Source organism: Onychomys torridus, chromosome 4 (genome assembly GCF_903995425.1).
Source record: "Onychomys torridus chromosome 4, mOncTor1.1, whole genome shotgun sequence".
Lineage (NCBI taxonomy): Eukaryota > Metazoa > Chordata > Mammalia > Rodentia > Cricetidae > Onychomys > Onychomys torridus.
In genome coordinates, this window is record NC_050446.1 from 61,321,554 (window position 1) to 61,343,816 (window position 22,263).

At 53.8% G+C, this 22,263-nt stretch overlaps 1 protein-coding gene across 2 annotated transcripts; it reads right to left on the reverse strand.

The window, feature by feature from the left end:
• Positions 1 to 271: 271 nt before the first annotated feature.
• On the reverse strand, positions 272 to 16,962 carry Rtn4rl2 (reticulon 4 receptor like 2). Of its 2 annotated transcripts, none has more exons than XM_036186546.1 (3): positions 16,578 to 16,962; positions 10,171 to 10,652; positions 272 to 1,656 (listed from the first exon to the last, which is right to left on the reverse strand). In XM_036186546.1, the coding sequence occupies exons 1-3, from the start codon at positions 16,606 to 16,608 to the stop codon at positions 907 to 909; spliced, it is 1,263 nt and encodes a 420-aa protein (XP_036042439.1). In that variant the 5' UTR covers positions 16,609 to 16,962; the 3' UTR covers positions 272 to 906. The 2 variants fall into 2 exon arrangements, with proteins under 2 accessions (XP_036042439.1, XP_036042440.1); XM_036186547.1 differs by lacking the exon at positions 16,578 to 16,962 and adding an exon at positions 16,186 to 16,416.
• Between the last annotated feature and the right edge of the window lie 5,301 nt (positions 16,963 to 22,263).

Genomic DNA, 22,263 nt, shown 5'->3' on the forward strand with positions numbered 1-22,263 from the left:
TGGTGGTAGCTGCTTCTCTTGGGCAAACTGGTGCCATCAGCACACACCCTTAAAAGCCAGGGTAGCTCAAGAAAATGAAGCCTCGAGAGGATCAGAATGACCTTGAGGCCCAAGTGAGGTGAAGTCACCCATCAAGTCCACGCAGCAGGAAATCCTGGTGGTCTGAGATGGCTCTTCCTTATCTAGCCCTCCAAACCTTAAACACTCAACAGTTCTAAGTGCTATTTCTGCTTCTGAGGTCTTGATAGAGGAAAAAAAAACTTACAGGAGATAAAATAATAGAATTTTTTAATAAATTTTTCCCCAAACAACTTCTTTTGATCTTCACCACACAGGGGCCATGGTGGAGAGGAAACTACTCTCCAGGCACCCTAAAAAGTGTTCTGGGTAGACTTAGGAGAAAAGTACTCCTCCGGGTGTCAGGAGGCTAAAGGGATCAGAACAAGCAGGGTCCAGGGGCAGCCTGGGCCTTGCTGAGGCATCCCTCCCAAGGTCCGGGGGAGGAAGGGAGGCTCCCGGGGGAGCTTTCAAAGGCTCTGCTGGTGGAAGGTGCTCTACAGACAATAGCCCCTCCAGTCCACTGTGGGGCCCTGGAGAGAGGAGCATCGGCTGCCTGGGGTGCCCCGCCCCAGCCTTGGGATTGGGGAACAAGAGTCAGTGGCTAGAATCAGGGAGAATGGGGCCGAGCCATCTTATACACCGCCTTAGGGGCTGCCATACCTAAGTCAGAACAGCCCAGAAGGCAAATGAGGCAGCGTGGTCCCGGGGAGGAAAAGGAGCGAAGGGGCCTAGGGAAGGCGCCAGGCCAGGCCGCAAACAAGGGGCGAGGGTGGAGCCGCAGCTCGGTGGGGGGCGGAGAAGGGGAGCGGGGCGAAGGCCGTGGCCTCTTCCGTCTGAGCACCGCAGTCAGAGGTGATGTTGCGCCAGGAGCAAGAGGCAGAGCAGAGGGGTGCACAGCCCGGCCGAGAGCGCGGGGCCACGCGAGTCTGCGGGCGCCTGGCACGCGGCCCCGGGACACGTCTGCTCGCCCCGCTGGTCCTCGCCGCCGTAGCCACCCCAGTAGTCGTCCTCGGTGGGCGCGTCCCCGCCCTGACGCCCCCTCGAGTCCTCGGCGGGCAGGTCTCGGTAGAGCGTGGACGGGTCTGCGGGGGGCGCGCCCGCCTCGGCCACGCCGTACAGGTGGTTGGAGGAGCTGTTGCCACGCGCGCGGCTGCCCGGCCGCGTGGGCGTGGGCGGCGGGCACGATAGGAAATCGGCCTCGCGCAGCGCGCGCAGGTCCCGGCCCTGGCGCTCGGGCGGGGTGGCGCAGGTCACGTCGGAGCTGGACACCCGCGCGTGCTGGAACCAGGCCCAGAGCGGCCGAGCGCGGCAGTCGCACGCCCAGGGGTTGGCGTTGAGCCGCAGGAACTCGAGAGCCGGCAGATCGGCCAGCGCCTCGCCCGGCAGCGAGGCCAGGCTGTTGTTGAACAAGTAGAGGATGGTGAGGCGGCTGAGGCCGCGGAAGGCCGCGCGGTGCACGCCCTGCAGCCGGTTCCCGTGCAGCAGCAGCCGGTCCAGGCTGCCCAGGCCGCGGAACACGTGCTCCGTGAGCAGCCGCAGGCGGTTGCCGTGGAGGAAGAGGTGGCTCAGGTTGGCCAGGTCCGCGAACAAGTCATCCTGAGTGGGGGGATGGAAACAGAAGAGAGTGGCCTGAGACGGGGTCGGGGACTCCACTCCAGGACCTGGGGAGGGTAAGGAAGGCATAATGGCAGGGTGGAATAGAGCGAAAGGGCTTGCCTTTTCTCTTTTTTGAGATATCATGTATCCCAGCTATGTATCCAAGAGGATCTTCTCATCTCCTGCCTCCACCTCTTGGTTTCTGAGAGTTCAGGTTTGTGCTCCCTGTCAGTTTTATGTGGTGCTGGAGATCACACTCAGGGTTTCAGACATGCTAGGCAGCGCCTTATCAACTGACTCCTGAATTTAAAACTTGCATCTTCTAACCCATTTCCTATGGAGAGAGCTATACAACTGAGGTCAGTGGGTCCCTTTGCCCAGGCCCTCACGGGACTGAACCCAGCACAGTAATGCCAGACAAGAACCCTTCCGCTGAACTATAGCCACAGCTCCCTTTCTACAGTTATTTTTGAGATTTGCCAGACTGCCTTTGGACTTGATGTTTAGCCTAGGTGGATCTTCAACTAGGTGGCCATCCCGGCGCCTCAACCTCTTGAGTAGCTTGGATTGGCAATAGCTGGCTTTGTCAGTGGGCCTTAACATTTACTTATTTATTTACCCCTCCTCGTGTGTGTGTGTGTGTGTACACAACTTGTGGGAGTGTATCCTGCCTTTACATCATGTGGGTTTCCAGGCTAGAACTCAGGACACCAGGCCTGGTGATAACCACCTTTCTGACAAGCCATCTTTCCAGCCTTTCTAGGTGAATCTAGATCCTGTCAAGATGGCAGTCGATACCAACCGTCACACAGGGACAATGCCATCTCACCTGCTTGATTCTCAAGTTTAGAGTGTATCCCAGGCTCTTTCAGATTCCAGTACCTTCCCAGTGCTTGCCATCTAGCAGGTGTGGGCTAGGCAGAGAACAAGTCTGCCTTTCCCATGCTGATGATAAGGTTGCCTGAAGACCGTGCTTGGAGCTTGAGAGTTAGATCCCAGGTCTGTCATGAACTTTGATACCTGGGAAAAGTCACTCTGTCTTTCTGTGCCTGAGTTTCTTCCTCTGTAAAATGTGGTGATGAATGGAGCAGAATGTAAGATAGTTGGGATAGCCAAGCAGTGGTGGCGCACGCCTTTAATCCCAGCGCTCGGGAGGCAGAGGCAGGTGGATCTCTGTGAGTTCAAGGCCAGCCTGGGCTATAGAGTGAGTTCCAGAACAGCCAGGGCAACACAGAGAAACCCTGTCTTGGAAAAGAAGAAAAAGATGCTTGGGGTAAGGTTTTCACAATGACCGATATCGTGTGAATTGGCTATGTTTGTGAAGTTGGCCAAACCGAGTTCCTCTAAGCATGCTTTCTCCTCCGTAAAGTGGAAATGAGTGTCCCTAGCTCTTGGGTCTGTTCTGAGGACCAATGAACAGAGTTCACATAAGGTACATGGGGTGGAGTGATGGGTACAGTTCTTGTATATCGAGTTTTTGTCCAGGGATGAAGCCCACAGGCTCAGGAGTTAGAAGCACTGCTGCAAAGCCTAGATTTCCCTTTTCCTAGCTGCTGGACAAGTTGTTTAACCTCACAGAGCCCCTGTCCCTGAGTATATCTATCTTCCTTTAGAAGGTTCTTCAATAGACTGAAGAGGTTAGATGCTACGATGCTCTTGAGGGTACCACCTGATAGAGGCACAGTCAACCATCCATAAATCACGGTTGTCATGACAGCAGGGGCTCATTTAGAATTCCATCCCATCCCATCTCATCCATTTTCCTCTAAGGGAGGGTTTCTTTGGGGACAAGAAGTTCTGCTGCTGGCTGAGTTATTCAGGGGACCACTGTCAGCTCCACATCCCAGACTTAGCAAAGGAGGGAAGAAGCTGGTCTCTGAAGCCTTGTACCACTGTCCCTCTTACAGTGTCGGGGACAGGGCTTGGGGTGGAGAAGTCATGTACTGACAGAACCTTGAGATGATGGCTCAGAAGTGAAGGTATGGGTATGACCAGGGGACAGTGGGGGTTCTGCTTCTTAACCAGCTGACCAGGGAGGGAACTTTTGGTGGTCAGCTGGTGTGGGGCTGTAGCTCAGGTGTAGAGTACTTGCTTATTCATGTTGAAGGCCCTGAATTGCATTAACATCCTCCACTACCCATGCCCAATGTGATTTGGGAGCTAGTTACTTAAGTGTCCACCCATCAAAAGTGAAGTTTGCTTCAGATGAAGGGTTATCTGTAGAAGGAGCCAGAACCCCATTCCTCTCGCCCCCACTGCCTCAAGGTTCTCCCCAAAGGGCCGTCCGTGGTCAGCAAGTCTCAGGAGAGCTGGTTTAACAGGACAGGAGCATCCTCTCTGCTCAGGCCAGTTCGCCTTGGCCTGTACCCCAACTTTGGTTCTCTCCCACCCCCCACCACCCAGTGCCTGGGGGGATGGTTCCTTCCTCATGCTACCTGGGCACCTGGTCGAAGGTTTCAGGAGGGGGAGTATGCCGAGTCCCAGCCCATATCCACAGCCTCCACCTTCCTGTGTTCCTGCGTGTTCTCACCTCCTCCCATCTGCCTTCCGCCCTCTCTGCTTCAGGAACTGAGTCTGCCAAGAGCCCTTCTCTTGGCCACATTGAGATCAGTCCTCCTCAACCTTCTTGCTGCCTCTGACACCAGCACAGCATTCTCTACCCTCTGATGCCACCACCCTGAATGCCTGTCCAGGTCCCTAGCTGACCTGCTCACCGCAATGGCCTCAGCTGTGTGCCCTCTAGTTCCTCCTTCCCAGTCCTGCCCAGCGGGTACTCTGGGTCCTTCCGCTTAACCCCTCCCTTGGGGTTTCTCTCTCTTCCTAGAGCATCAGCAATAGTAGGACATACCCGGAGATGTATGGCTAGAGGATCAATATGGGGGCACAGGAGGGTGGCGCTGGACTAAGCAACCCTGTGGAGACTTAGGGTTCTGGAAGGGAAGACGGAGGTTCAGACACCCCAGGGCACCCAGACACTTATTAACCACAGTCCAGTTTTGTATTCTAGCCTCTTCTCCTCTCGGTCCCTGCTCTGAGCCTCAACCTTGGGGTCCATTTCCTTCCCCCAACCCAAGTTGTAGCCAAATCCCATCGCCACTTCCTGGACTGCAGCTCTCAAATCCGGCCCTTCCTCTCTCCACCATTAAAACTGTTCTCTGTGCATTAATAAGCTCTTGACTTTCACAGCCCCAGCCCTCCCCCATCACCTTCTTGCACGCCCCCTCCCTCTGGGCTAGGAACATCTGCTAAAGTCATCCTCTTCCATTTCAAAAACCACATTTCCCTTGCCTCCCGCCTGGCCAGTTCACAGCTTTCTGTATCCATTTGGAATCTAAATGCAGCATCCCTGCACTTCTCATCCTTGCTGAGGGCATCCTGTTCTTAACCTTGCCTCCCTCCAGCCTTCCAACACCTGGCCTTGGAACCTGTCTCACCAGCTTCCCAGGCTGTGTGGCCTTGGACAGCTCCAGGCACCTCTCCTTGGGCCTCACTGTTTTCATCTGTGCCATAAGTGACTTGGAGTGGCTGATCCTTCAGGTCCCCTAAGCATTTGCTAATTTTGACTCAGTGAGCCTGGGAGTTGATCTCACTCATTCAGCAAAGCTGTTCAGTGTATGCACTCTGCATTAGGCACCCCCGCTCATGGTGCTTGCCCATCCATGGTAGGTGTCATAACCATCGGCGTCAGCAGGTGATTTGCCAAGTTCTCACTGAATGCCAAGTCCTGTGTGGCACAGATCCTGATAGTATCTTAATCATCGACACTATGAGGCAGATGCTGGGATTTTTTTTTTTTTTTCTATGTGGAGACGAAGAGAGAGGGGCTCAGAGAAGGGAACCACTTGCTGAGGGCCCAACAGCTAACATGGGTATGAAGTCTAGAGGCGAGATTCCCAACACCTGTGCTGCAGAACCTAACAGACCTGGGCCAATTGGACCCTGGCAACTCCACGGTTGGTGAATTCACTGCTGTCCTTGACTCCCACCCACTCTGTATTCTTTCCAAGTATCACCCCCTTGGATAATCCTCCACCTCCCTGAGCAACAGGCCATGATCTCTCTTTCATAGATGGGACCCCGAGGCCACAGCTTAGATTAGAACTCCCATCTGCCTGAGCATAAACACTGCTTGTAAACACTCAGTAAGCCGCTGCAGTGGGGGAGAAGCAGCTCTACCATCTGGCCACCCTCCAACAGAGCAGGGATACTGTTTTTGTTCACCCTGGAATCCCTGGCACCCTACATGCTGCCTGGCATGCAGTAGGTGCTCAGTAAGGAATCTGCTGGTGAATGAACCGGCCTGGCACAGTGCCTAGCCCTCAGCAGACATTCCATGAGGATCTCCACCATTTTCATGTGCACCTGCCACGTCCTATCAGTGGGTCTTCTCCAGAGCTCCCTTCCTGGGCAGGCTGGGCTGCATCCTAGGTCACACCTGCTCCTGGAGGATCTCACTGAGCCACATGTTTCCTCACCTGCCTGTGGCATCTCCTAGCCTAGTTCCATCAGGCACTTCACAGGCAGAGACTGTCTCTTTTCTTCTCTATAAAGGGCCAGGTGTGAAGAGGCTTCCTTCCCATGACACCCGATGCTGCCCAGGCCAAGATTGTTCAGAAAACCCCAGTGATCACCTACAGGTTCATTAGGCTTGGTCCTTAGGTGTTCCCAGGAACCTACATCTTGCCACCAACAACAGGAAGTTGACGGAGACACTGGGTGGTATCCTGGCCATAGGAAACCTCAAAGCCTGCCCCCATGGTGACACACTTCCTCCAGCAAGGCCATGCCCACTCCAACAAAGCCACACCTCCTAATGGTGCTTTCTATGGCCTGAGGGTCAAGAGCTATCTATTATCTATCTATCTATCTATCTAGCATTTATTATTCATTTATTTATTTTTTAGATAGAGTTTCTCTGTGTAGCCTTAGCTGTCTTGAAACTCTCCAACTCATAGAGATCCACCTGCCTCTGCCTCCCTAGAGCTGGGGTTAAAGGCGTGCACCACCACTGCCTGGCAAAAGTAATTTATTAAACCCTAAGCTATGTACATCATGCATTATCTTATTAGCCTCTCACAGCCAGTCTTTGTGGAAGGCATCATTTTCATGGCTCCCCACTAGGAAGAGGAGATGGAGGCCCAGAGAGGGGAGGCACCTTTCCTAAAGCTAAATAATGAGTAGCTTTTACATAATGATAAGGAGATCAGGATCTTAGGAGTAGTCATTAAAACAGAGTCAAGGCCATTAAGTTGATTCAGCAGGTGAAGGTGTCTGCCACTGTGGTGATTTGAATGTAATTGGCCCACATAATCTCATAGAGAATGGGCACCATTAGGAGGTGTGGCTTTGTTGGAGTGAGCATGGCCTTGCTGGAGGAAGTGTGTCACTGTGGGGGTGGGCTTTGAGGTTTTCTATGCTCAGGATACCACCCAGTGTCTCGGTCGACTTCCTGTTGTCCGTGGCAAGATGTATAACTGTCAGCTACTACTCCAGCACCATATCTGCCTGCACACCACCATGCTCCCTGCCATGATGATAATGGACAGAGCCTCTGAACTGTAAGTGAGCTAATCCAGTTAAATGTTTTCCTTTATGAGAGTTGCTATGGTCATGGTGTCCCTTCACAACAATAGAAACCCTGACTAAGACAGCCACCAAGCCTGACAATCTGGGTTCCATAGTTAGGACCCACCTGATGGAAGGAGAGAACCGACTCACCCAAATCATCCTTTGACATCCACATGCACGCCATGGCATGTGCATGTACACCCACCTTCCCCTACGAGTGTAAAAAAATTAATTTAAAAATTAAAAACAAAGGCCAAGTGTCTTTAATCAGAAAATCTGAAATATCGAATCCTCTAAAATCCAAAACTTTCAGAGTATCAACAACACATGATCACAAGTGGGGAATTCACCACCTTGAAATGTTTCCTGGTCAGAATTATGAAGCTGTATGAAATTTCCTTTAGCTATGGGAGACATGGATTAACTATGTGGACAACTGTATAGGAGACATGGCTGAGCTACATGCTGGGGCTTGGGTCCTGTCTCCGGATAGCTCTTCATGTGTATGCAGATCTTCCAAAAACTGAAATAAACACAACCGATCCCTGGCACTGAATTCAGGTCAGGGTACTCTCAGCCTGCAATAATCATGGCTCTTTTGTTCTGGAGTGTGGCCTGTGCTAAATACCTTTCATTTTAATACTGATGAGGCTTCTGGATAGAGAGCCATAAGGTGCCAACTCAGGGATGTGGACATAGGGATGGAGAAAATAGTTTGTCTAAAGCCATACAAGAGGCTGAGAAGTGCTTTTAAAACTGAACCCCACAGGGCTGGGAATGTGGCTCAATTGGTAAAATGCTTGCTTAGCATACACAAAGACGGAGGTTCCATCCCCAGCACTTCATAAACCAGGCATGCTGGTAGAGATTTGTAATCCCAGCACTCAGGAATCGGAAGTGGAAGGATTAAGAAATTCAAGGTCAGGCCTGGAGAGATGGCTCAGGCATTAAGAATACTGGACCTGGGTTTGATTCCCGGCACACACACGGCAGCTCACAACCATCTGTAACTATCACCAAATCCAGGGAATCCAACTTCCTCTTATGACCTCAATGGGCGCTAGACACATGTGATGCACAGATGTACATGTAGACAAACACCCATGTATATGCAAATAAGTCAAAAACCAAAAACCAAAAACCAAACAAATCAAAACTAAAAGCAATGACAAACCAATCAAACACTAGCAAAACCCCCTAGCCCACACACTTGTATTTCGGGGTATTATCCCTCTAAAGTATGATAGTACCAGGCAGGTCAAGTGTCAGGTCCCTCTGGCTATGTAGTCTCAGTCAGTTCCATTCTGTGTCCCTGCTGCTAAGCAGCTTGGTAGGGAGCCCAGTAAGGCCCCAGTCACAGGGACAATGGCTTCAGGGACTCATGTCCTACAAATCCATGGGATCCCCAGTGTGCACTCTGTGGTGAAAACCTCTGCCTCCAGAGGCCTGTAGGCTTGAGATGAAGTGGCTGAGTTCACTCTGTAACCATGTGGTTCCCGGCAACTTTAGGAAGAAGAGAAGTGGAGGGTGTGTCTTGGATCCTCTCCATGGCCTAATAATAATCCTTAGAGTTGACCCAGATCTCTAAGATGAAGTTCAAGCTGGGGCATTGAACTTCATCTGAGACCAATGTTAAATAAAGTTCATTTTAAAAAAAACATGGCATTTTAACAAGTGTTTATATAGCTCTTACATATGCCAAGCACTATTCTAAGTGCACTACAAATTATTCATGCAGTTAGTGCTTACAAAATCCCTGGGCAATGGATGCTCATATGACTCCCATTTCACAGAGAGGAAAACTGAGGCCCATGTTTGAAAAACACCACATGCTTGTAAATGGTAGTGCTGATGCCTGTAAAGTGCTTTGCCCGGGGCCTAATACAATGTGTACTTACTAGGTACCTGCTAAAATGATTGCCTGTTATTATTATTCAGCAATAATGAGACCTATTATGCCTGACACTATGCATTCTCCTGTTCCTCTCTCCATTTGAATACTGTTCCCAGGGTTGCTGTACTTCTAGTATAGCATACTGTGGATGCTCAACACATCGATAAATTATCATCACTATTGCTATCATCAGGAGCATCAGCTGGGACTGATTTTCCAACCTACAGACTGATGACCTGTGGGTACCAAGCCCTGGATAGGGAGAAGGCAGGGCCTTCTGGGCTCACGTGGGGAGTGCCCCCTTCTAGCCAGAGGCTGTGCTACCAGGGAACATGTCCTCCTGAGTGGTTGTTAGGAGGGTGTGTCACTACTTCCTGAGGAAATGGGATGTGAGGGTTTGAGTGCCCAACAGTCAGCATAACAACAATAATAAATAATAATTAGATCAATAATAATAAAAATAAATAACAATTACTCTCTTCCTTCCATTTCTTTTTCTCCAGAGCATCTGTTTTTCAGCTATGTAACAGAGTTCTACCTGAGACCACAGGTTTGAGGGACAGATCTGGAATGGGTGGGGTTTTCTCTTGTGTTATTACCCAGAGATCAGGGAAGAGTGTGACTTCTATGAGGCAGGCCCCTCCCCAGCAATGACTCCATCCTTGGTCCAGCTTGCACAGGGAAGTGGGAGGACTTGGGGGTGGATGGGAAAAGATCGTGCAAAGGCCTTTGGGCTAAGGCTCTTGGGGAAAGGAGAGATACACAGACATTGGGGAGTGTGCTGAGTGGGTGCATGAAGGGAGACAGACAGAAGAGGCAGAGGGAGACATGGGGGAGGCACGTCAGGAGACAGGCAGAGACAAACCGGGGTTAGAGAGACCCAGAGAGAGGCAAGTGGGATTGCTGATTGGGGTGGACAGATACTGAAGAAGAAGACAGAGACACAGGTGGATGGAGATGCTGAGGCGGAAAAGGTGGCCTGAGAAGACAGGAGAGGGTACTTAGGTCCAGAGAGAGGGGAGGAAGAGGCCTAGGGGAGGTAGCTGGCTCACCTGTAGGTGGAGCAGGCTGTTTTCCTGGAGGTAGAGGTACTGTAGGCTGACCAGGCCTCGAAAAATGTTGCCAGGCAGGCTGCTGAGCTGGCAGCGGTAGAGATGTAGCGACTGCAGCCGCTCCAGACCCTGGAAGGTATCGGGCTCCAGGGAGCGAAGGTGCCGATTGTCACCAAGGTCCAGTTCCTCTAGGGCCTGCAGATGACGGAAGGTGCCAGGGTAGATGGTAGAGAGGTTGTTGGAGAAGAGCCACAGGGTGAGCAGGTTGGGACCAAAGGTGCCTGGCCGCAGGGAGCGAATGAGGTTGTTCTGCAGGAAGAGTCGCTGCGTGCTGGGTGGCAAGGACAGCGGCACCGAAGAGAAGTTGTTGGCCTGGCAGCTCACGGTGGGTGGGGATGAGTAGCAGGTGCAGAGCATAGGGCAGCTGGGAGTCACAGGAGGGAGGGTCAGGAGTGTCAGCAGGAGGCAGGCCGAGGCGGGACCTAGGGGGAGAGCAGAGGGAAGGCTCACTGGGTGCCTGGGCCGGGAAGGGTCTAGAGGCAGGCTCAAGAGGCATGGCCCCCTCCCACCTCCCCAGGTTCCTTTGAGATATGCAAACCTCATTTTCTTTTTCCTTTTCTTTTTCTTTTTCTTTTGAGAGAGAGAGAGAGAGAGAGAGAGAGAGAGAGAGAGAGAGAGAGAGGAGTGTGTGTGTGTGTGTGTGTGTGTGTGTGTGTGTGTGTGTGTGTGTGTGTGTTTGAGACAGGTCTCATGTAGCCCAGGTCGCCCTCAGACTTGATGTTTAGCTGAGGATGTCTCTGACCTTGTGATCCCCCTGTCTCCACCTTCCTAATGCTGCGATTACAGTGGTGTGCTCCATGCCTAGGAGATGCTGTGCTGGAGATCACACCCAGGGCCTTGTGCATGCAGGCCAGCACTCTACCAATTCAGCTACACCCCCAGTCTTCAAATCTTTTTGAGAGCTATAGTTTCTCCAGAATGGATGCCTGTGTTTCTCCGCTGTATTAAAAGGGTGAGGGGGCTCTTTCTTTTCCTTCCTTCCTTAAGACGGTTTCTCTGTGTAGCCCTGGCTGGCTTTGAACTCACAGAGATGGCCTGCCTCTGCCTCCCAAGTGCTGGCATTAAAGGCCTGTGCCACCTGGTGGTGAGGGAGCCCTCAAAGGAGCAGATAAAGGTGGAACCAGCTTTTGCCCTCTTCCCTCTGTCAGGGACCCCAGGAAGCCTCTGAGGTTTTCTTGGGGAGCCTGCATCCCCAAACACCAGGAGGGCTTTGTAGACAGCACTAATAGGTGTCTAAAGTTGTTTGGGGGACAGGTGTCTTTTCCTTCCTGTCTGTTTTCATTGCTGTGTTTGACCTTGTTTAGAGTTAGGGTCAAAAGTCTAGAGTCAGGGCTGGGGATTCTTTGGGATAGGGACAACTCTTCTTAGTGTGTTCAACTATAGCACTCTCTTCTGGCCTGCAGATGCCAGCAGCACCCTGCCCCCAGTTATGACAATCAAAATGTCTCTAGACATTGCCAAATGTCCTCTGGGAGCAAAACCAGCCCACTCGAGAAAGCTAGACACTTAACTTGAGGCCGTCTGTGCCGAGAAGGCCTGTGGGTGTCCTGGTGACCCACAGCCTCCTCCCTCTTCTCCCTGCAGGCCTTGGAAGAACCTTAGCCTTTTCCTCCTGGGAAGGGGCTGCAGAACCGACTCAGACACTCTCCTTCAAAGCCTTTGTTACGGTTTTTCCAAAGTAACTTTTGGAGTTTGGTTATGGGCTAATCTTCTTAGGATACAGACAGGAGAGCAGGTGCAGGGGACGAAGGTGTTGAGAATGGGTACCTGTGTTTCTCTCCAGACCAAGGAGCACAGAGCGTCTCCTACCGTGCATCCCTGTCCCCTACCCCTCAGTACTGGAGGTAGAGGTTCCTGTGGGTAGACCTTAGTTCTGTCAGGATTCCCAGAAAGCCCCTGAGACTTCCCTGAGAATCTTTGCCTGGGGAGAGGTGAACCCGCACCCACAAAGCCAGGAGCTATTCCCTTGGCCCCAGAAGTCAGGTAGGAAGGCCTAGTTTGGGGGTCCCTATGGCTCAGGGAGTAGGTAGTGGAGAGGTGGGTAACTTTCAGTGCCAGATCTCTAAGGCTGCGAAAGGAGCTTTGAAGGTATTCTGAGGTGTCTGTGTGTGTGGAAGTCTGCCTGTGATCTGGAGGGACAGGGTGAGACAGGTGCTCACTACCGAAGGTGCTGCTCAAGCCAGTAGGCAATGCGATAGCAGGCATGCATCCCTGTGCCTCTTCCTGGGGGGCTCCACCCTGGTGCCCAGTGGAGTACCCTGTGAGTCGGGGTGCTCCCTAGCTCTTCACTTTCAGGCACTTCCCAAAGCCAGCCCTACGTGTGTGTGTGTGTGTGTGTGTGTGTGTGTGTGTGTGTGTGTGTGTGTGTCACTGGCCCTTCCTGGAACGCGAGCAAGCGAGCGAGCAAGCAAGCGTGTGCTGGCGGTCCTCCGCGTGTGTGAGTGCCGGGCCCCGTGCGTGTGTAGGCTGGGTGTGATGTAATATTCAGTGACACAGCGCGGCTGTTCCATTCGTTCACACCACCTCCGCGTTTCTCGGTCCTTCTCACCCCTCCCCCGTGAGGCGGTTCACGATTACTTTTCTCCTGAGTTTTTTCAGAGCCACGTGGGGCGGAGGAGCATGTCTCTCACCCTTGATCTTAACTAGGAAGGAGTGGGGTGTGGGAGTCCAGTGGAGGACCCTGGGTGGTCCTCCTGAGCACGGAGGGCTGGGGATTTCAGAGCTGGGAATGGCAAGTCGGATCTCAGAGAAGGTGAACAACTCACCCAAGGTCACCCACTAAAGTAGTATGGGACAAGGGCCAGAAAAGACTGGCCTGGTGTCCAGTAGGGCATTCCTGTTCCCCCACTGATCTCTGCCTCTCCAAGGACTTTACACCAAAGGAAGCCAAATCCTTCTCTGATCCCCTAATCCCACCCCCATCCACAAGCTCACCGGAGTGTGAGCTGTGTGGCTGTGAACCTCCCCACCCCCCCGGATTACCAAGCTCTTCTCCAGCCTCCACAGCTGACTGACTGCTATCCCATCTCGGGAGAGAAAGCAGAAAGGGCTGCAAAGCCAGCAGGCCAGGGGTTCAGAGGGCTACTCCCCTGACCCCAGGTCCTCGTCCAGGCTGAGGTCAAGCTCATCCGGAGCTGGCAAGCCTCCCCTTCGTCTTGTCCCAACTTCCTGTTTGGCCCCTCACTTTTTCCAGTACCCCTCTTCTCTTTGGCCCCCAGCCTCCCTGCTGCCCCATCTACCCCTTTCTCTCAGTAGGATCTATTTCCCTGGGTCTCAGTGGTATTCCTTGCAGGCCCTTTGAGGAGGGACCCTGTGTGTTGGGGGGTGCTCCATGGCAGCTGCTGCGTAACAGTGACTCTGTTGCCATTTCTGGCCCTCACTGCCATGCAAAGCAGCTGTAACCCAAGGAGCTTCATCCATAATTCAGGTTGTGGCTCTCACTGGAGGCAGGGGGGAGGGGGAGGAGGGGCTCTGGGCTTCTCTGCCCCCAGGCTGGGTTGGAGTGGGCACTCCAGGCAGAGAGGCAAGGTAGGGGGCTGGGAGAGCACCTTTGCCTCCCCCCTCTCCTCTACCCTGCACCTTGTACCATTTTCCCTCTCCCACGTCTCCCCCAGCCCCCAAGTCCTGCTTTTCACACGCCTCTTCACAGCCATTCCAGGCCCTCCCCTGAGGACCACGCTACACTCCAGGTTCCCCTGTGCATGTCCTGGGCAGGCACAGTGTGTCAGAAGTGGGTTAGGGATTCTCAGCCACTAGCTAGGGGAAAAAAAAAAAAAAAAAAAAAAAAAAAAAAAAACCTTTGCAAGACAGGAAACATCCATCCCTGAGGGCTGGAGAGCAGAAAAGTCGGCTTCTGGTTGGAAGAGCCCCTTTCTGTCCTCAGAATCCTGGTTTCTTTCCTCCCCTGTAGGGAAGGGAGAGGGAAGCCTTTTCTGCCAGCCTGCCTCACCCTCTGCTCATCCCTTCCTCTGAAGTCAGCAGGTAAGCCCCGAGATGAATGGTGTGTGGGACCAGAGAAGAAGCAACCAATCTGTTATAGTGTACCTACTGTGTGCCAGCACCCCACTTGTGCATGCTGCCTTCTCTATCCATGGAACCCCAACCTGTCACGACCCCTGATGAGGTCAATAGTACAAAGGTCCCAACCTCCCTAGGAAGGCAGGGAGACTTACTTCGTTGTGCGGCCCAAATGTAATGCGAGATCCAGAGCAGCAGGCACAGGTGCTGGACTGTGCTCAGAGGACACACTCTGACTTTTCTTACTGAGCCCCAACCCCCACCACACCCCCTGGATGTGAGATGCTAGCCTAGAGGTAAAGGGAATATAGGTACCCTGCCCATAGGCTCAGGCTTGGGACACTCACAATACTAGCCATTTGGCTGTTCAGGATCAAGGAGGGCGAGGGACCTAGGCTCTCTAGATTTCCACTCCTGGGCTCCAGGCTCTGGCTATTCAGGAAGAGGTGGCCAATGACCAAAGGCATAATAACCACATCTGGCCACAGGAGGGAGTGGAGAGAGGCCACAACATGATATTGATCTTGGAAGGCTGAGGTACCCAGAGCCAAAAGGATCCATTCACCAAAGGATCATGGTCGAGGCCCAAGGGCTGCCAGACCTTGGAATACCCAGGTTCTGAGATGAGGATCTCAGCCTGTGCCAACCGTTAGGCCAGAGGCTCCTGGGAATCAGAAACTTGAGGGGGGGGGCGGGCAGGGTCCAAGGCAGGAACTAGAGTGCACCATAATGGGTCAGAGATAGTCCAGAAAAAGTAGACAGGCCTCTGGCTCTAGAAATAGGGCCCCAAATACAAGCACCATCTCCACACTTTAAACATGGCCTCAGGGAAGAGCCAGGGGCCTGCCCAGCAGATGCTGAGGGGGCAGAGGCTGGGGAGGGGCTTGGGAGTGGCATGGGGGCGATGGCATACCAGTGACGCAGGGGCTTGGGGAGGCACTGATGCAGGTGACTGGAGGTTTTGAAGCTGCTGCAAACAGCTTCTCACTCTGCCAGAATGTAACACCCCAAAATAAGCAGCTACTGTGGGGCGGCAGGATCCGACGTCGGGGCTTGGAGATATAAATGGCAGCACTGAGCCAGCCCAGGTGCCCACCCCAAGGAGGCTGCCACAACCACCCTCCTTCACACACACACACACACACACACACAGAGTCCTCAACCTCCTTCTCTTACAGCAGCCCCAGACCCTGAGCTCAAGGGCCCCTGGACTAGCCCACCAGCCACTCCCTGAGAAAAGGGAAAGAACAGGCAGGCGCTTTAGAATGGAGGGCTCCCCACGTGGAAGTGGTTACCAGGAGCCTCTTTGTCTCTTCCCTGGGCACCCCATCGCTTCTCTTCCTCCTCCTTCTCTGGCTTCTATTGACATCCTGAGCCTTCTCTAACCACTCTACCAAGTAGGGATCTGGGTCCCCAGTCCTGGTGACCATTTCCCCCAGGGTCTGACCCTTACATCTGTCCTCCATCACCAGCTTCCGCTGGCTTCTAGTCTTGCCATCCCTTTCCATTCCAATCTCCCAGAGCCCCAGTCCTCACCCTTCCGGTTATCTCCCCCGCCCCGCGCCCCTCTAGCTTTCTATCCCCAGTCTCTACAATTCTCTCCTGACCTGGTCCCCTTCTCCCTCTCCCTTGGTCTTCCCCTGGACCCTGGTTTCTAAGCTTTCCTGTCGTCTAACCTTTATTCCTCCTCCCACCGTCCCCCCATCCCGCCCCCACCTCCTCTTTCTCACCCCCACCTCTCTAGACACTTTTCCCATCTTGACTCCCCTCCTCCCTCCGACCCCTACCCTCCCCGCCCCCAGTCTCCAGCCCACACCCTTGGCTGTCACTCAGTGCTTGGAACTAGCCTCTCTTCTAGCCCCTCCATCTGTCCGACCAGACAAGGCCATAGGGAAATCGCTCTCTGCCCGCTACCTTCCCAGACAGCCCCCTACCCACATGGCTTGTCTTCCCAGGTGACTGGAAAGTGCTGAGACACCGGGCACCAGGAGTTGCTGAGTCGGCGCTTCCCCAGCCGGCCCGAGTCCTCGGCGTCCCCCGGAGCAGGTGGAGCCGGGACAGCGGAACCTGAGCCTCTTTCTCCTCCTGCCAGCCTGCTCGGTCTGCCCTCCGCGTCGCCCCTTGGTCACGAGCTCCCCGCACACTCCCGCAGGCTCCAAGCCCAGTGCCCTCCTGCGGCTGGCAGCTATGGGGGCGGAGGCGCGGCTCCCGCGCTAAGCGGTTTTTTTTTTAATGCTCCCAGCCCACCCCCCCCCCTTCACTGCCCCACCCTCATGCCCAAGGAGAGGGGCGCCCCTCTCTAGGGTCCTCCCGCCGGACGTTGTCCCTACCTTGCAGCAGGCGCCGGAGCCCGGGCAGCATCTTGTCTCGACGCTCGGGGGAGGGGGCGGCGGGGGGGGAGGGCTCTCCCACTCGCTCCCTTATGCCGCCGGACAGACGGCGGGGACTCCGCGGGGCTCCGGAAGGACCCGAGGAGTCCCCGGGCTACGTGGCGGGGCTGCGGAGCTCTACCCTGCGCCCCCCGGACTGCGTGCCTCAGAAGGAGCCATCGGCCCCGACGGGACGGGGCGGGGCACGACGGGGTAGAGAGGGCTGGGTTGGCCCTGGGCACCTGGTGTCCGCGCCCCCTAGGCAGTGCGGCCCCGCAGGGAGTCCGTTAGTCGGTCGGTCCTTGCACCCCGGCTGCTCTCCGAGGAAGAGTGGGGACAGCGAAGAAGCGCTCCCCCCCCCCCCCTTTCCCGCACTCGCTGGCTCCTCCCTCGCTTCCCGGCTTGCCGGTTTTAACCCTTTGCTGGCTACTAAGAGGCGGGAGTGGTTCTCCGTCTAGCCCACTCCTCCCTCCCCCTCCCAACCTTGGGAGACCCGGAAGGCCGAGTTTCCATAGCCTCCGCGGCGCCATGCCTTTAGAGAAATCCCTTCTTGCTGTGTGTGTGTGTGTGTGTGTGTGTGTGTGTGTGTGTGTGTGTGTGTGTGTGTGTGTGTGTATGTGCGCGCGCAGTAGTGTTAAGGAACGCCCCCCTCCCCCGATGGACTTGTCCGGAATGGGGGTTTCCTCTCCCAACTTTGCCAGAAAATACGCAGTTTCTTGAGTAGTTTCCCCGTTCAGCGCCACCCCCTCCTGCCCTGTCTCCTGTCATCGTCAGTGTCCCCCAGGAGAACTTCAAGATTTCACTTTATCATTGGTTCCCAGACTCCGAGCCCTGCTTGTTCTTCTATAGGAACGGTGTGTATCGGAGTTTGTGTGAGCAAGTGTCTGGGCGCGTGCCCCTGCGCGCAGACACTTGGGCAGGTGTAGCTGAGTGCTGGCTTTTTATCCCCGTCGGTGAACAGGGCAGGAGTGAGTGTGCGCGCTGGTTGCTGCGCTGGTGGGCCACACCAGGGCTGGGTGAAATTTTGCGCGCGCGAGTTTGGGACAGGAGGTTTACGTACTCGGGATTGTTGTATGCACCTTAAAGCTTTTACAAATGGGTGTAAGTTTGGGCGCGCGTGCGGGTGTGTGTGTGTGTGTGTGTGTGTGTGTGTGTGTGTGTGTGTGTGTGCGTGTGTGTGTGTGCGCGCGCGCGCATATTTACGTGATATGCCCCAAAGGAGATATCTCATCCCTCGCCAGAGGGCAGAAGAGGACCCAAAAGTGGGGGCCGATTGTTAGTTTCACAGGAACGTCTTTCTTTTACAGAGGGGTAGAAAGGGGCCTCACAGGTACCCTGGACACCTCTAGCGACCTCTTTCCTGGCACTATCAGCCAGTCCCTGACTTAAGCGCCTTTTAAAGGCCTCTATGCCCTTTGCCCCAATCCTGGCTAGCTCAAGGTGCCCAGCAGAGCCACTAGGTGAAGGGATAGTTGGGGGAGCCGCTTTGGGACCGTCGCCAAGCGGCGCGGGCGGGGTTGGGATTGTTGCAGTGGTGCGGACTGCGGGTGCCAGGGTCATCTGGACGCAGTCGGACCCTGCCGGTGACAGCGTGGAAGCACTGGGTGGCCACTCCCGCGAGTGGAGCCGAGGAACCCTCAGTGCGGGCACCTGGCTCCTCCTTTCCTGTCTGTGCCAGGGTCCAACGCTGTGTACGGACGGCATACAGTCGGCGCTTTATAAATGCTAGACTCACTCTTCTCATTCATTCCATGCTCCTTTTATAATCTGTCATTCTTCTCTCGTACTCCTTCGATTTCTCTCATTTTCTTCCCAACTCTTATTCATATTTTATGAACCCATCTCTATTCTCTCCCTCGCTTCCCTCCCTTACTTTCTCTGTCCTTCCCTCCCCAAATGTGTAATGCCTTCTTCTGTCTTCTTTGACTGCATCTTTTTTTTTTTTTAATCCCAGCCTTTTGGCCTCTCCACGTCTGCATGCATTTCCTCGCCTCTCCTTTGTCTCTCCCTCTCTTCCCCCTTTTCATCTTGTTCCTTGGCGGGGTGGTGGTGGTGGTGGTGGTGGTAGTGGCTCTCTCTCTCTTCTTGCACCTCACGCCGAAGTGCCCCCTGCCGGTTCTATCTTTTGTTACTTCCAGGGCTCCCAGCCTAGCAGCCCCAGAATTTTCTCTCCCGCTTTTCCAGGTCAGGTAGAAACAAAAAAGGGCATATCTGGGCCTCCTGTCCCTCTTTTATAAGGCAGAAATAGGGCCCTGCGTTTCCCTGGTCCCATTCTGCGCAGGGCCCGCGCCTGAGGTGGGGGGTAGTGCTGGAGGGGGCGGCGGGGAGGGAGTGTTGGGGGTAGCAGGGTGGGATTTGGCGTCCTTCCCCGGAATGAGCCGCGGCACAATCTGTCGCTGGGTTTGTTTGCCGAGCTGCCTCCGGAGCGCAATGGGGCTGGCTCCCGGGGAGCGAAATATCACAAGATGCGGAGACAGACGCTGAGGGGCGGGTGGGCGGCGGGCTGACTCAGGTGTGCTTCATCGGCTCCCTGGGCTGCAGCTCTTCTGAGAGGGGTGGGAGGGGACACTGGCCCCCCAACACGGGCTGGCAACCAAAGCTTGGAGGGGAGCCCCACCCTGCGATGAGCGGCGGGGAAGAGGGTCCGTAGCTCTAGGCCTCTCCTTCAGCCCAAGTTGGGATTCCCTAGACAGTCACATGCTCTCAAAGCCACCGTCTTGTACAGGTGTCCGGGTTTCCCCAGCTATCTGCTGACTCACCGCTTCCCACTCTAGACTGCCAGCGTTTTGAGGGCAGGAAATGCTTCTCATACAGTGTGTCCAACAGGTGCTGAGCAAGGCTGTTGGACCACTGGCTGGTGGGCGGAAGGATGGCTAGTGTTGGTTTCCCAGAATCTCACTGTGCATTTGGTCTTCCCTGTGGGCTATTCCCATCCCTTGTTCCTCCCGATATTTACATTTGGGGTTCCTTCTCTGTACACCTCTTGACAGCTCTCTCTGGATCGGAACACCCGCTTTCTCTAACTACCCCAGACCATTCACTCTCTTCCTTATGCCTCCATCTCCTTATTTGTACATAGAGACTGTACTGCTCACCAAGCTCCATAAAATCTCCATCTCTCCAGGAGAGCTGGCTTGTTACTGTTTCGAAGTCATGGTGTTTTTGGTTTGGGCTGTCTCTCTAGAAGCAGATCCCGTAATAGACTTTTGCAGTTAAATGGTTGGAGATCCCAAGGAGTAGGCTGAGGGCACAGTGTAATCGGGGACTGTGGTTTGGTCATGTAGGCCCATCTCTGCCTGGACAGTTGGCCAGGCGCTGGGTACTTCTTGGCCACAGAGCTGGCCCGCCCTCTGGTGGCTGTAGGTGGAGCTGCAGTCCCAATGGAAGCCAAGGATCTCTAGGAAGGGGTTGATGAAGATAGACTATTCCCCCCCCCCCCCCCCAGCAAGCCAGTGCCTGCAGAAAAGCGGGCTTCTAGAAGGACTCGCAGAAGAGGTGGGATATTGGCACAAATGGGCTTTTATGTCCTTCACGAGCACGACTATTTCATTGTGTCACTGGGGCTCCTCTCCCTTCTGGTGGCCCCACTTAGTGAGCTGGCAGAGCCCCTCTCCTAAAACTTGGCCTGTTCGGCAATTTTAGAACCCCAGTCAGTAAATGTACACCGTGGGATTGCTCAGTGGTCCTTAACGCAGAGGCTCCGCAGTTTCCTCTTTGCAACTCACGAGTTAAACAGGTCACCATCACCAAGTGGCTTAATTTTCCTAAGTCCCCAAGTTTCTCGTGTTGAAAATGGAAGAGAAATAGCCTTTCCAGATATTAGAGTTGATTGAAGATGAAATGAGAGAAAGCATAAAAGGATCTAAGCATCTCTGACCCCATGCTCAATAATGCTAAATAATGTCATTATTTGCGCTTTTAGCCTAAAATGACCCGGAGCCTCTGCGGTCTAAGAGTAAAAGGTAGAGTTAGGTCTTAAGTTCATCAGTAGCAAGGCGTAGTGCTAAGCTTGGGAGTCCTTAGTCGTAATGGCCTCCCATGGAGCCGAACTTGACATTGGCACCCTCTCCTGGCATGTGCCAAGGTTGTGCCGTGTGATGGTAGGATTCCCAACCCGAACTAGAAGTTCCAGACTGGATTCTGCCTCTGAGTGTAACCTGCAATGGCCCCTCAGGGCTTCAGTTTCCCCGTTGTGGAAATGGACGTCACCGAGTTGGTGTTCCTGAGAGTCTGGCTTTCTGGCCTTCCTGGTTCTCTGGGGCTTCTGAGATGGAAGTCGCTGAGAGTGGAGTCTGTCAGCCAGATTCCACACTGCTCTCACCTTCCCAGCTCTGGCAGTGGAGTATGGGTTCCAGGAGATGATCAGGATTGGTAGAGATTCCGCCGAACCTCATTTGGGGCGCCTTAGCTCTCTCTCACTGTCCCCCACGCAGGGCTAGTGAGCGTTCCCCTGCATTACTCTGATCTGGTCAGTGACAGCACACACTGCACACTCGTGCAGAAGCACCTTGCATCCAGTTTCTCCTTGAGCACTGTGCCTTGCTCTGCCAGCCCGATGGGGACAGGATACCTCATCAGATCCTTTCTAAATTGGGGGGGGGAGCCCCAAACCATATTCGTTTAAAGGTCAAGCTTGGGACCTGGAAAGGTAGTTTGATGATTAAGAGCACTTGCTGCTCTTGCAGAGGACCAGGGTTCTGTTCCCAGCACCCACATGGCAGCTAACAATCGTCTGTAACTCCAGTTCCAGAGGATCCGACTTGTGTTATTTTTGGTACTGTGTTTAAGTACTTACTTCAGGCCACCAACTTCTGTGCACTGGATGATTTAGAGTAATTCTGTGAGGGAGGGTTTGTTTATAGACCTTTTTAACAGGTGGAACACAAGCCTGGAGAGATCGGAGCCATCTTGTACTTGTGCAAGAGGAGTCTTGCCTCGAGCCCTGTGCCCTTGGGACTCTTTTCTGGCCCTTCTCCAGCCAATATCCCTTCGTGGGATAAGAACTACTTAAGGCCAGGGAAGTGTGCCCTCCTAGAGCCCATATGCCCCTGGTGGTGACTACAGAGTCCTTTTTTTTTTTTTCAAATGGCCCAACTCTTGAGGACATCCATGAGCCTTTTCTCCAACCCACCTGTTATGTGTTCTCATAGCAGAAGCTGGGCTTCGGGAAGGTGCTTTAGAGAGAGTGCTCCTGGGCCTCAGATCTGCAGTAAGGGCATGTCCCGAGGATTCTTGTTTAGGTGAGACTATAGTTTAAAGAGATGAGGACACAGTATATTTCTGTATAGAACCATACGGAATCCTGTCATTCTAAATTTGAATCTAGATCTCTAATATCAGGTTTCTTTGAAGAATGCAGGAATGGTGCCTGTGACTTGGGAAGCGAGGATTACGATGATAGAGAAGTCCTGTTTGCTTTGACCACTGTTGGAGGAGAGAACTCCCAACCCGTTACATAGTATTTCTATTTGGGCTTGCGCTGCATTCTCCTACATGCTGGGGTCAGTTCTGCCAAGAAGTCACATGACTTCATGGAAAGGCTACATTACAAGGCTGAGCAGCCACAGAGCCAGCCTCTACATCCAGGTACATACTAATCTGTTCTTCTTTCTCCAAGCCCCAGGCAGTGCTGAGCCTCACTCAGGAT